The sequence below is a fragment of the Trichechus manatus genome, unplaced genomic scaffold (genome assembly GCF_000243295.1).
Source record: "Trichechus manatus latirostris isolate Lorelei unplaced genomic scaffold, TriManLat1.0 scaffold00362, whole genome shotgun sequence".
In the NCBI taxonomy this organism is placed as follows: Eukaryota; Metazoa; Chordata; class Mammalia; order Sirenia; family Trichechidae; genus Trichechus; species Trichechus manatus.
The window spans coordinates 100,473-115,453 of record NW_004444298.1 but is presented as its reverse complement, the minus strand read 5'-3'; the positions used below and the strand labels follow the sequence as shown (position 1 = coordinate 115,453).

General features: G+C 35.3%; 3 protein-coding genes across 3 annotated transcripts in view; all 3 read right to left on the bottom strand.

Moving 5' to 3' along the window:
* The window catches only part of LOC101349520 (olfactory receptor 4P4-like), a 908-nt gene extending 690 nt beyond the window's left edge, over window positions 1-218 (bottom strand). Inside the window, 1 exon segment of the mRNA XM_023725708.1 lies at window positions 2-218. Within this exon segment, the coding sequence (XP_023581476.1) occupies window positions 2-218 (217 nt within the window).
* Window positions 219-4,178: 3,960 nt separating this feature from the next.
* On the bottom strand, window positions 4,179-5,466 carry LOC101349269 (olfactory receptor 4P4-like). The gene is made up of 2 exons (XM_004390953.2): window positions 5,457-5,466; window positions 4,179-5,119 (listed from the first exon to the last, which is right to left on the bottom strand). Exon 2 carries the CDS (start codon window positions 5,106-5,108, stop codon window positions 4,179-4,181), a length of 930 nt encoding a protein of 309 aa, XP_004391010.1. The 5' UTR covers window positions 5,109-5,119; window positions 5,457-5,466.
* A 7,823-nt stretch (window positions 5,467-13,289) lies between these two features.
* Window positions 13,290-14,298, bottom strand: LOC101349009 (olfactory receptor 4P4-like). The gene has a single exon (XM_012559884.2). The coding sequence runs from the start codon at window positions 14,296-14,298 to the stop codon at window positions 13,366-13,368; it is 933 nt and encodes a 310-aa protein (XP_012415338.2). The 3' UTR covers window positions 13,290-13,365.
* Window positions 14,299-14,981: the final 683 nt, after the last annotated feature.

Below are 14,981 nucleotides of genomic sequence, written 5' to 3'. Positions count from 1 at the left end.
GATGTGTAGCAAAGGTCAGAGAGAGAGAGGTAATTAAGGAAGAAATACATGGGTTGGTCATTTAGCTGACTGCATGTGATAGAAACCATTATGAACAAGTTTCCCATCCAAATAGCAATATAGCAAAATAAAAATAATGCAAAGCAGAAGATTTCAATATTTTTGCTTTGAGAAAGTCCCAAGAGAATAAATACAGTGACATTATTGCTTTGTTCCATGGTTCAGTATACACAGAATACATAAATCACTTGAAATGACATAATTCATAAGCCCATATTTAGAAAAGTGTTTCTTGAGCAGAGTGATGATCATATTCTATTCTAGGAACAAGGAACTAACTTGGTATAGTTGTCTTCTTTCAAGTGTCTTAGAGAATAAAAATCAAATGTTCAGTTAAAATGCCTCTCTAGGAACGCTCTCTGTGAACACATACTAGATGATTTCCATTAAATCTTCCAGAAGATGGTGATCCATCCAAACCTGAGTAGACATGAATGTCCTTAATCAATCAACAATATTAAAATTTTATTTTTAGGTAATGTCTATTTCCAAAGTGTAACGTAATATATAATAATATTTAGAAAGAATATAACGCTTACCTTCTTGGACTTAAAAATTAAGGAAATAAGTATAAATTATATAGCTATTATTTTTTAGTTGTGTATGAAAGAATGTGTTAAGTTGTTCTTACTATTGGGATATACGTTACCTTAAAACCATTTTCAAATGAGGATGCATAAAAATAAAAGCTAAGTAAATCTACAGACAAATATTTAAAAATGAAAGGCTTTCTTCAATACGCCTATGTGAACATTTTTTGAAACACTTTGATGTTATCTGCTTTCCTGTTTATGTGTTTCATTAGTGCTTTAGTGAGAAGTATGTGCTGATAGTTTAAAATACAAGAGTGTTTAGTCCTACAGTTAAATCCATGAAAACAACAAACTTGAATGGAGCACCAAATAAACCCAGGAGTCAATCCCTTAAAGGACTAAGCAGAAGAGAGTGTTATATTAAAGTTTTACCCTCAATGCAGTACATTATATTCAACAAGTCAGATTGCTCTTAGCTTTCTAAGCAGGAGGTATGTTCTTTTTCCCATATTTGTCCAATACAATCCTTTTTTCCCAACCCATGAGCTGCCCAGACAGTGAATAATCGATCCAGAGAATGTGATTAATAAGGAGGTAACAGGTTGGAACCTGTGCTCTATTCTTTGCATTATGCCATAATATGCTTTTACCTTGGGTGCCAATCATTTTATCTGTTTGAATATGAGTGAAATGGGAGAACTTGTCTTGTCTTTAAAATGTAATCTTTGTGACAGTCAATAATGGAATGTAAAGCTGCCTTATAAATTCTAAAGATATTAATGATAAATATTATCTAAATATTTGTGAAAACATTTCAGTAATCTTGACTCTGAGCAAATAAAATACCACTCAGAATTTTGAAATTATTTTGAGTCCAAAGTTTCTCAATCCATTAGTCAAACCTCTTCCTTCCACCAATGGTAGCTTTTAATTGCAAGTTAAGGAAAATAGTATATGAGTAATGTGACTCTGATCAATTCCCCCACCCATCATCAGTTTGTCGTACTGTGGGGGCTTGCATGTTGCTGTGATGTTGGAAGCTATGCCACTGGTATTCAAATACCAGCAAGGTTGCCCATGGCAGACAAGTTTCAGCCGAGCTTTCAGACTAAGATAGACAAGGAAGAAGGACCTGGTGGCCTACTTTTGAAAAGAATTAGCCATCAATTAACAAAAATGATATCAAACCAATAGGACCTGGTTACATAAGCTAGGACCATTGTGGTAGAGTGTGACCAAACTTTGTGTGAACTTAGGCTGTTAGAATTGTGGATATTGATGAAAAGGTGACATTAACTATATGTTTCATCAAATACTTTCATAATTTTAAGTCAAAATTTCTACAATTAATCTTTGCCAGTAGTGCTTAAATTGTCTTATTTTTATATTATACTTTTTCAGCCCTCGTCTCATACCTGGCTTCTCAATCAAATCCTATTTAAATTTTCTACACAACTCTCCCCATTACTGATTAAGTTAACATGACCACCCATACAATAAATACTCATATTTGATAGTAAGGGAACTATAAAACTAAGACCTTTATTTCCTTCATGGAATTATAAGAACTAGAATTAGATTAAGGAAAAATTATTGAGAAATAGATTTTGACTGTTCCCATAATCAGACTACAGTAATACTTTGCCTAAAAGTAAGACAGGCTATTTCTTTTTTATTTGCATAAAATAACAATAATGAATATACTCCTGGTTTGAATCATTCTTAAAATAGTTGATTATATTTTGAGTTTTCATAAAGAAATAATATATATGGGATTTAAAACCCACCTGAAATATGCACATTATCTCCCTTCAAACATATTAAGGGTCATAAATGAAATTAAGTCTCTAAGGAAAGTAACACCAGGAGCATTCTAAGGCAAGCCAGTTAATCAATCTGTCTGAATTTATTAACAAAAAAATAATGTCTAATAATTAGTCACATTTGTGCTTTTGAAACTATATGGGTTTGCTAAAAATATTTCTTGAATCTCCAGTTGTCTTGGTTCAGAAGGCTATATTCAGCTGATGCTTAATTTCCCTGCTTGGCAATCCTTCTTGATTTTACTTTCTCACAGACATAGGAACACCGTGTTTAACTGCCATATATTACCACAACATATTACAATTCTTTATAGTGTAGGGGGATCCCTAGTTGTATTTCTTAATTCAGCCATGAATTTAAAATTTTATCTTTGCAAGTCACTTAATCTCTTTTGAAAAGCATTTTTCTTATTTGAAACCTAGGAAACTATACTCTGCTCTATATAATTCAGAGATTGGTTCAGAGGTTCCACTTTGATAACAGACGAGAAAGAGCTTTTAAATGATAAAACAGTGCATAAATGACAACGGCATTGTGTTCAGGTTAATGCACACCAACAAAAATAACTTCCAATTCCTTTAAGTTTATAGGAACTTGTACATAGTAACACAAGTAGTATATTAACAAACTGCGGTTTAAAATCTGAGTTTTTTTATTAATTAAGATGAAATTCAGCTAACAAAATTAACCATATTAAAGCATACAAATCAGTAGTATTTAGTATATTCACCAATGTTGTGTAACTATACATTTATTTATTTGTAAGTTCATATTTATTTATTATATATTTATTATTTTTCCTTTCTTCTTTCCCCTTATTTTTATATTATTTTATATAAGGATTTTTTTTTTGGTAATAAATTTTACAATTTAATCTTTATGTTACAGATTATTCAGATCAGATCATAACCTGAACTCAACTAACATTGAAATTAACATTGTCTCGACAAGTCTACCAAGGCTTTTGGGATACTGTGTCTGTCTTTATGGGTGAGAGGATGAGAACAGCTCTGTAGAAGCATCTTGTCCAGGGAAAGCAGAAAGATGTTGTTGTTTTTATTTGTTTAAGTGTATTCAATCGTGTTTATGAAGGCTGAGTAATTAAAGGGGTTAAGTGTTTACCAATTTACGTCGTAGACTCAACTCGAAAATCTACCCCCCATCCTCTGCTCTGTGATGATGGAATGAGAGTATAAAACCTGTATTTCTACTCTACCACGTGGCTTCCTCTTTCTGTCAATAAGGGCTTGCTAGAATGAGATTATCTTCTTCTTTCTCATTCTCAGTAGAAGAGAATCTTCTTCTATTGAGATTGGAGCCTTGGTGGCTCAGTGGTTAAGAGTGGCTACTAAACAAAAGGTCAGCATTTTGAATCCACCAGCAGCTCTTGGAAACCCTATGGGGCAGTTCTACTATGTCTTTTAAGGTCACTATAAGTGGGAATCAACTCGATTGCAACAGGCATGGTATAATGAGATTAAAAATCGAGAGAAGGGGAGAAAGGGCTTCATTGTAATGTCAAAACAAAATGTCAAAGTATGGAGAAATTGAGGCAGGCATGTGAGGAGAATAAAAATGAAAGCAAAAACTATATCAAAATTTTCCAAACAGGAAAAGGTCTAGGAAAATGCTGAAGATATTAAGCTCTGACCTGTGGCTGTCTTTTGCCTACTCTTGGATACATTCTGTACATCATTCTACCTCACTTTTAAGACTCAGTATCGAGACCTAAAGTGAAATTCAAAATACCTTCCATATAAGCTACTTTCCTTCCAAAAACAATTGATAGTAGCACATCTTCTTCATGGCATTCTTCATCTCCATATTTCTCAGAGTGTAGATCAGAGGGTTGAACATGGGAGCAATGATGGTGTAGAAAAGAGCAAACACTTTATCTTCTGGAAAAGTTACAGCTGGTCTAATGTAAATAAAGAGGATAGGCACAAAGAACAGGGCTACAACTGTTATGTGGGAACTGCAAGTTGAAAGAGCTTTGGTACGGCTTTTGGCAGGGTATGCCCTAACTGTGTATAATATCAGAACATAAGACACCATCAAAATCACGAAGGTCACCAAAGCAATCAGACCTGACTTGACAATTACCAATAGACCTATTCTGTGTGTATTAGTGCAAGCCAGTTTCAGCAAAGGATACACATCACAGAAGTAGTGATCTATCTCATTGGGGCCACAGAAAGGTAAGAAGATAATGAGAAGAAACTGACTGGCAGAGTGTATAAATGCCCCAGTACAGCAAGCTATGATGATTGTGTTACACCTCTGCCTGCTCATGATGATAGTGTAGTGCAGGGGCTTACGGATGGCCACATAGCGGTCATAGGCCATCCCTGTGAGGATGAAGACCTCGATGCCTCCAAAGAAATGTGTGGTAAAGAGCTGTGTCATGCAGTTTTTATAGGAAATGGTCTTCCTTTCTGCCAGTAAGTCAGTCATTAGTTTGGGTGTCACTGTGGATGTGTAGCAAAGGTCAGAGAGAGAGAGGTAATTAAGGAAGAAGTACATGGGTTGATCATTTAGCTGACAGCATGTGATAGAAACCATTATGAGCAAGTTTCCTATCCAAATAGCAATGTAACAAAATAAGAATAATACAAAGCAGAGAATTTCGATGTTCTTGTTCTGGGAAAGGCCCGAGAGAATGAACACAGTGACATTATTCCTATTTTCCATGGTCCAATGCAGTTAAAATGCATAACAGTCACCTGAAAAAACATAATATATAAGTCAGTGTCAGAAATATTTATGGATAATACTTATGACAATACTTATATTATAATAAGTGTGTTTAATTGAACTGACTGCAGTGTTTCAGAAACTGAACATCTATTATTTAAGAAGAGTATTTTTTTCTGGTTGTCCTCATGATGATTTCCTTCAATATTTCAGGATATTATGTTAAATATTGATATTAATAGAAATGAAGGCATTCTGTCAATCAAAATAGAATAAAAATACTAGACACTACTCATTTCCTAGTTCCAATGGAATATACAGTTAAGTCTTAGAAAAGATGTAAATCTGAATTCTTACTAACTGAAAACTTGTTAAAGACGCAAGATTTTTTTAATGGTGTAGAAACAAATGTAAATTTTTAACAGTGGTCACTAGTCAAGAATGCTGTTGTCAGCCGCCACCGAGTCAGATCTGACTTATGGAGACCTCATGCACAATGGAACAAAACACCACCCAATTCTGGCCCATCCACATGATTGGTTGGAGGATCGATTCCATTGTGATCCATAGGGTTTTCATGGGTTAATTTTTGGAAATAGACAGCCAAGCCTTTCTTCTTAGTCCATCTTAGCCTGGAAGCTCCACTGAAACCTATTCAGCATCATAGCAACACACAAGTCTCCCCTGAGAGACAGGTGGTAGCCATGCATGAGATGCATCAGTTGGAAATCAAACCCAAGTCTTCTGCATAGAGCGTGAGGATTCTACCACTGAATCACCAATGCCTCACAGTGGAATATATGCTACCTCAGAATTACTTTAAAATGAGGCATAAAATAAAATGAAAGATTAATATGGTGATAATATGAAGATAAATATGTATTTAAAAAGTAGAATATATAAGTTCTCTGCAAGAGGCCCATGTAATTGGTTTGGCTAATTTTTTGATTGCCTGTCTACAGTTTTCGTAATGATTTGTGACAGTAAAATGCTGAGATTTTGTAACAGAAGTACGTTTATTTCTACAGGCTGTTGCGGTTGCTGTTAGCTGCCATTGAGTCAATTCCTACTCATTTTGACCCCATGCGTGCAGAGTAGAACTGTTTCATAGGGTTTTCGATGGCTGTGACCTTTCAGAAGCAGATTGCCAGGTTTGTCTTCTGAGGCGTTTCTGTTGTTGGTGTTGTGTGCCGTCGAGTAGATTCTGACTCATGGCGACCCTATAGGACAGAGCAGAACTGCTCCGTAGGGTTTTCTAGGCTGTAATCTTTACAGAGCAGGTTGTCGCGCCTTTTCTTCAGTAGAGCTGCTGGTGGTTTCGAACCACTGAACTTCCATTAGCAGCTGAGCACTTAACCATTGCCCTATCAGAGCTACGAGGTGCTTCTAGGTGAATTCAAACCGTCAACCTTTAAGCTAGTAGTCTAGCACTTAACCATTTATGCCACCCAGGGTCTCCTATTTCTACAGGTCGTTCAATTAAAATTATGTGCTTAAATGAACAACAAAATAAAGGAAGAGTTTAAAAAGAGGAGCAGAAGGCAGTTTTACTTTGATGATTTTCTGCTTGACTCAGCATATCATTTTTTTCAAATCAATTTCCTCACATTGTTTCGAATTGGAGATTGCATTTCTGTTTCTTTGTTTTTAAAATTTAACCATTTTGCCATAAAAACATAAAGAATCCTAACATTGCCTAATTTAGAGGAAAAGTTTATAGGAAGTTCATGGGGAAAGGTTTATGGGAAGATGAATAGTTGGGACCTGGGCTCTATTACTATACCACAGCGTGTGAATTTGGATTCTACTAACTTTATCTCTCTGAACTGAAGTTATCTCATTTGTAAAACAGAGTAACCTGCCCGGACTTTGTTGAAAACAATTCTGAAGCTCAAACAAATTAACAAACAATCATTGTTGTATAAACTATAGAAGCATTAATCTTTGAGTTTATTATCTAAATGTTACTGTTACTAAATTAATATTCTAACAGTTGTCAACAGCACAGCTCTCTAACTTTAACTACCATATAGAAAATAAAATTGCATGATCTTAAAGGTATTTTAACTAGGAAGTGAACTTTGAAATCTACTAGTCAAATCCCTTCCTTCTAAATAGAATGCATTTTATTCAAAATTCACATGTAGAATAAATAAACGCAGTTTGAATCTCTTCATCAATTAGCAAATATATTAATCCAACGGGATCAATTCATGAAAATGTAACCACTGTAGGTGGTGTTTGACCAGAGCTTCTTATAATTCGGAAAAATAACCTAAAATTGATAACCACATCATCCAATTGTCTTTATATAATTTTAGGCCCCTAAGTTCACTATTAATTCTTATCCTCTTTGCTTAAAATTTGTAATGTATCTTCTGTCCTAATTTTGTAGCTATATTTTCTTATCAATTCAATTTTAATTTCCCTTCTCACCTCCATATTTTATAGATTAAGTTAACTATGTTTTCCTGGAAATTAAGGAATTCCATTGCAATGAAAATGGAACCATAAAATTGTTAAGTGTGTGTGTATATATACATATATATACACACACACACACATACATGTATATATACATATATATATGTCCGACTCGATGGTAATGAGTATATATATATGTTCTTACAAGGTTAATTTTATAGGATTTATATGGTTTCAGAAAAGGTCCATGGATGGAAACACATCTCCCAGTAAAAACTAGGAGGTACTTTCCTGAAAAAAAGCAAGCTAGGAGTTTTTATAGAAAACAAAGGGCAGAGAGAGAGAAAGGAAAAAAGAAAAAAGGATCTGAACAAATCACTGTTCGTATGTTTTGATACACCATTATGTCACGCAGACCAAAATGTAAAGAACTCAAAACATTTAAATTTATCAATTCAGCAAAATCTGTTTAATGTCTCAACTAAAATTTCTAAGCAAGCAAACAAAACATGTAAGCCAGCAGGAATATTTTGTGCATACAAATGGTTTGGACAGCTATTAAAGTAATGTCTTGTTTATCTGAACGAACATAAAACCTTTATTTTAATCATGTGCACAGAAATTTTTTAAAAATCTGAATTATTTTTCCTCTATCCTTCCTCTGATAATAAAACAAGAGAATTATGGCTCACATGTGAAATTAAGCCTCTGCAGAAACTAAGGTTGCTAGAGAACTCAGATAAAGCCAATCATTCTGTTTGTATTTATTGGTAGAAAATTAATATCCCTACTAATTAAATGTATTCTGACATTCTAACCAGACAGTTTTGCTGAATAAGTGTATGAATCTCCAAATTTCTCTAATTCCAAGGCCACAGTTGAGGCTTTATTTCTCTTCTTGGCAATTCTTCCTTTTCATGTCATCTTCCCCACAGACCAATGAATGATTCAGTATGTATAAACTTCCACCTGTATTTCTAGCTCCCTAATAACAACAACACTTTTAGAATAAGGAGCCCTGGTGGCACAATGGTTAAGCCCTTGATTGCTCACTGAAAGTTTGGTGGTTCAAATCCAATCAGCGACTCTGCAGGAGAAAAGGCCTGGTGATCTGCTTTTGTAAAGATTACAGCCTAGGAAAGCAACATTATGGGGCAATTCTACTCTGTCCTATAGAGTTGCTATGAGTCAGAATCAACTCAAGTGCAGACAACAATAATTTTACATTGGTTTCTAATTTTAACTCAGCCATTGATTTTAGGTCTGAACTGTACAAGTGACTCCATTTCTTTCAACGATATTTCTTCATCTATAACAGAGAGATAAAAGTGTCCCTTAATTAAATCAGTAAATGAATTCTGATTTTCACATTTAAAAAGAGATAAAGGCAAATTTCTAAAACAATAACATGATATACAGGTATGGTATTATGTTCAGTTTGATGCACATATAAGAGTAATAGAACCTTAAAAACCCATTGCCTTTGAGTTGATTCTGACTCCTGGAGACCTTGTAGGACACAGCAGAACTGCCCAAAGGGTTTCCAAGGCTGTCATCTTACGGAAGCAGACTGCCGCATCTTTCTTCCATGGAGCAGCTGGTGGGTTCAAACGTCTGACCTTTTGGTTTAGCAGCCAAGTGCTTAACGACTGCACCACAAGAGTTCCTTACTAAACCTTAGAAAGGTAAAAATTAGTTGAGGCTTTCCTGCGTTAAGTGTATGTAGAACACCTAGACAGCATTTACCAAACCAGACCTTGAAACTTGAAATTTCTGAGTTCAGAGCCCGAGTTCATAGCCACAAATGATGTAGAAAGGAAGTAGGAGAATAAATTTGATGTTAAAACCCCTACTTTTTCATAATTACCTAATTCTTTCATGCAAAACCAGATAACCTCCCAGATTACTGGCATTAAACTATCTCATCAATCCTAATTTTACTATGTAGATGGTAATTGGATAATAAGTAAAACTCAAACTTTTAGTCTATAAAAATGATAGATAATACTCAAACAAAAACTACAAACTCCTGTTCCTCTCTCCTACTCATGTAGCTCACCTATACAGAGTAAGAAAGTTACAGCTCACATATCTGAATGAAAAGTGCTGAATCTCCTCATGTTCTCTAACATGAGGGACGTTACTGCAGCTATAAATAAACCATTAGCCTTAGAATTGACTCCAAGCCATGGTGACTCCATGCATGTCAGAGTAGAACTGTGCTCCATAGGGTTTTCAGTGACTATTTTTCAGAAGCAGATCACTAGGTCTTTCCTTCAGCATGCCTCTGGGTGGGCTCAAACCTTCAAAGTTTGGAGTAGCAGCTGAGAGCTTTAACTGTTAGCACCACCCAGGAACTCTACAATAATCTTATTAAGTATATATAATTAGTAAACTCATTTTCCTAAAGAAGACACCGAGCATATAGAAGTTAAGTAACCATCCAAGGTTCTGGAGCTAATAAGTGGTAGAGTCATCATGATTTAAAGCAGCAAATATTTCACCTGGCAAGACACTGAACAAAATATTATACACTTAGCAGCGTGCCTGATTCTCGGTGTGTAATCAATAAATATTTGATACTATTATGATTTGAAACAGAAAAATCACTAGCTCAAGTCTTTCAATCTTCAATTCATACCCAAGTAAACTCCATAAATGCTTAAAATGCATGATCCCAAGCTCCTCAAGGGCAGACAGACTGTCTTATACTGCTCCTTGAAATATTGGGAAATGTTTGGACAAATTTAATTTTGAATTCCAGCTCTACCTCTTCCTGACCTATGTGACATCTGGCATATAATGTAGTCTCTAAGACTATCATGTTGCTAATGTGTACATTGAGGATAATGATAGCTATGCCCGAGGGTTATTGTGAGAATTAATCTAGATAAAGTGTATGAAAGTGTCACCCTTTACATGGTAGGAGTTCAAGAAGTAACTATTTCCATTTCTTTGACCTCTATTCTATCATGCATGCTACCATTAATGTAACCAATAAGCAGTAAATATTTGTTGAATGGGGAAATAAGTTTTAAACATTAAAAACAGTATATGTTACATGTAAGATATTAAACAAGTAAAACCATATCTTCATGATCATTATATATAGGAAACAAGGATAGGAAACAAAGTAAATAGAGATAAGGTAAACACAGATTCTAGTTTTAAGATATTTCCATTTGATATTTAGTGCCCTACTTGGGGTTTTTGGTTAAGTTTTGTTTGATGTTTTGTTTGAGAGGGAGGAGGAAGTATGATCAGGGTAGTGATTATTGCAGGGAGCTTATCTGTCCTTTTGGTTGGGGTTTTCCCACTTTCTTGGTAACTTGTCAATCACTTTTTCCTTACAATACTTTGCTGACTTTCTCTCAGAAGTGCTAATGATGTTGTCTTCTGTTTTGAAAATTGCTACCCAGCTAAGAATAATTTCCCTGTCACTGACTGAATGCTTGTCCTTTAAAAACGTTACATTACATCTTCAGTGGACAGCTTCTTGAATTTATTGCTGTCTTAATCTCAAAACAAATTAGTCCATAAAATTCAGAGAGGATGCCTATATTTAACTTTAATTGCCAATCAATCTGTTATTTATAATATGGAGTCAAAACTACTTTGAATAGATATCACATACTTGGGCAGGATAAAGGGAAGGGAGGAGAAATAATTCACCCCAGGTGCTTCTACTTCAGTTGCTGTGTCTCCGTTCCTAAGCTTTCTTTCCTTTATTTGCTCTGTTTCCTCAGTGACATGCTGGCCATTCTCCTACTGTGCAGATTATTTCATTGAAGCTTCTTGAACTCACCTTTCCCTCAACATAGTCCTTTCACTATTCTTGGGGTGTAGGGGACTTATACCTTCATAGGGACCACTGATGTCTTATTCAACCAGTGTTCCCACAAACGATGGGAAGTCATATATTCAGAGCAACAGTTCAAAGGCAAGCAGAATAATTTGCATATACAAACAAGTCAAATCACAATCTCTATTTGCATCCCTAAAATTATTCCAAGAGGTATCCAGGCTCACACGATTGACTAAATACTAAGCAGAAATTCTAAAGCTAAGTTTCTTTTTATTTTAGAGCATTAAGAATCCCTCGCATGTTGTTTGGATTTACCTCCCCAAGTACTCAACTCACCAGGTGAATTTCCTTTAGATCTGTGTTATCACACCCACTGCACCACTGGAAAAGAATCTGGATTATAAAGGGTATGCGAGCCACAATTAACTCAGCTGCATGTAATTTAGCAGCCTCAGTCATTAGACATTCCCTTCTGGGCCACAATGATTGAATCCTCTTGCTCTTTATGTAAAGAGTTGTGATGAAAACAAATTTGAGGGGCTTTTGCTTTGAGGGAAGAGCCCTGGCGGTCAAGTGGTTTAAGCGTTCGTCTGCTAAACAAAAGTTCTGTGGTCAGAGCCCATCACCTGCTCCTAGGGAGAAAGATGTGGCAGTCGGCTTCCATAAAGATTACAGCCTTGGAAACACTTTGGGGCAGTTCTGCTTTGTCCTATAGGATCGCTATGAATTGGAATTGACTAGAAGGCAATTAATTGGTTTGGTTGCTTTGAAGCCCTTTTCATTTCCATAATTTCTATAAATTGACAGTATTGATGATACAAAAATATGTTCTTGCATTTTCTTCAGGTTCCCTTGGTGAATTTTTCTCAGAAATCTACTTGTCGCGTTATCTGTAATTGATGTGCTTTATCCAAGTGCCATCGTGTTATGTTTTTTATTCCACATGTAATTGTCGTTTCTTTTCTTTATATTAAAAGGAAAGAAAAAATTCCACAGAAAGAATTATGCTAAAGAAAAATTCTTGTTTTGGCTTCTTGGCCCTATTCCCTGTCCACTAGGATGGTTATTGAATTCATATCTCTATCTATATATCAGGATAAGTTAATATGTTTAGTTTTAGTTTTTTCCAAATGAAGAGATGTAGCCATTCATCTGGTAGAGCTCTATTAATAAATCTATTAATTTTCTCATCCTGTCATTCCACATTCTGAATGTATGGGATGTAGTAAACACTATAACCAAAATGTAAACTGTCCGTAAACCCATTGCCATCGAGTCAATTCCAACTCACAGTGATCTTATAGGACAGAGTAGAACTGCCTCATTGGGTTTTCAAGGAATGGCTGGTAGATTCGAACTGCTAACCTTTTGGTTAGCAGCCAAGCTCTTAACGACTGTGCCACCAGGGCTCCAGTATAAACCGTCACTAGGCCCTTAAAATCTTTGCCCCGGCCTATAACACTTCAAAGAGGTGGTGTGGAGTGGGTGGCAAAGGCTCTGTACCACCCAGAGCATAGATATTACTACCCCTTTTTCTTCACACTTTAAACAAAATTATACTCTGTGGACTTCATTTCATTACATAATTTATTTCAGAGTGTCATCGTGTATGATTTAGTTAAATATTCTACTAGCAAATAAAGCTTAATTATTTTTAAATTTTCTGAAAAGCACATTTAATGCCCTCTGTTTCTACACAATGTCAAAAGTTTCCATGTTTAATGTTCACAAAGAAATGATATTAAAATTATTATTAAAATTCAAGTTCAACCTCAGAATTGCCTACTCTATATAGCACAGCCACTGTTCTTTTAGCCCGTCTGCATACAACTATGCCCCTACCCTATCTCTGTCCCACAAGTGAAATTGTCACTTTACTTGTTACTCTTCCGCTCATCATTTCTGAACTCTATAACATGAGAAAGTCGAGTTTATTTATCTGACCGCTAATAGAGCTCCTTGATTCCAAGTCCACTTTTATGCCTGCATAAAACTTTTTGTCTTTTTTTGAGTATGACAAAACAATTATGTTATTCTTCTGAAAATATCTTTTGACACCAAACCATTTTCATAGCCTTTTTTCATCTCTGTATTTCTCAGAGTATAAATTAAGGGATTGAGCATAGGAACAAAAATGGTGTAAAACAGAGCAAATATTTTATCCTCAGGGAACATGGTAGGAGGTCTAAGATAGGCAAAGATTGAACGCCCAAAAAATAAGACCACCACAGTGATATGAGACCCACAGGTAGACAGGGCTTTGCATCTTCCCTCAGCTGAGTGATTTCTTAAGGTGAATAATATGATAACATAAGATCCAAACAAGAGAACAAAGGTTACTAAGGCAACCTTACCCGAATTGGCAACTACAAGGAAACCAATGACATAGGTATTAGTGCAGGCAATTTTCAGCAAAGGGAAAATAGTGCAGTCGTAGTGATCAATTTCACTGCGGCCACAGAAAGGCAACCAGATTATCATAGAAAACTGGGAAAAAGAATGGACAGCCCCACCAGCCCAAGCAGCCAAGACTAGGAGATTACATCTTGTCCTATTTATGATTATCATGTAGTGGAGAGGTTTGCAGATGGCAACACACCTATCAAATGCCATAACTGTAAGGATGAAGATTTCAGTGATTCCAAAGAAGTGCATGGAAAAGACCTGTAACGTACAGCTACCATAGGAGATGGTTTTTGTCCCCACTAACAGGTGACTAATGAGTTTGGGTGTCACACAGGAGGTATACCAGATATCTATGGAGGATAAGTGGCTGAGGAAATAGTACATCGGTTGGTGACAAAAAGAGCTGCATCGAATGGAGACAAGGACCAGAAGGTTACCCATCAAGAGGGCAACATAACAGAATAAGAACAGCCAAAAGCAGAATAGTTGTATGTTCTGGTCATAGGAAAGTCCCATAAGAATGAATTCTGAGATGTCCCTCTGGATTTCCATATATTGAATTTGTTGTATGCTATGTATGCATAGTTAGGCATCTGAAAAAAAACAGAACAAAGATTTGGATATAAACATTTGCAGTATGATCATAGTCACGTAAAACTCATCACAAAATCATGGAAGCTAATTCATACGTTATTAATATTTATTATATTTGTTCTTGGGAATCATACTTGATTTCTCTAATATTTTTCTCAAATATTCTGTTCTATTGATGACATTAAATACACATTTACTTCAAATTTTATTTATTTTTTTTCAAGATACATTAGAAAGAAAGGTAAGAGGGGAGGGAGGGAGAGAGGGAGAAAAGAAAGAAGTTCTGCAGATTTTAATATATGTTTTAAATATAAGTCTAAAACAGAAAATGTTCTATACTATTATTTATAACTTTTTGATAACAAAATTTAATTTAACTTAATGTAGGAAACTCTGTTGATAATTTTCAATTATGTTCTTTGTTCATAGCACAATTTTAATTTTATGTCATATTCACTTCCCCTAGTATAATAAGGATCACCTCCAGGAATAGTCTGCATGGATATGATTTAGGAAAAAAAAAAATGCAGTTGCAATTAAAAAAAAAATCTGCCTAATTCTTGAGCTGCTTGATTTGCAGTGTGGATAATGTTCCATGAAATGGGGGGCTCAAAGGGAAGACTGCATATTGAGCTTGGAAA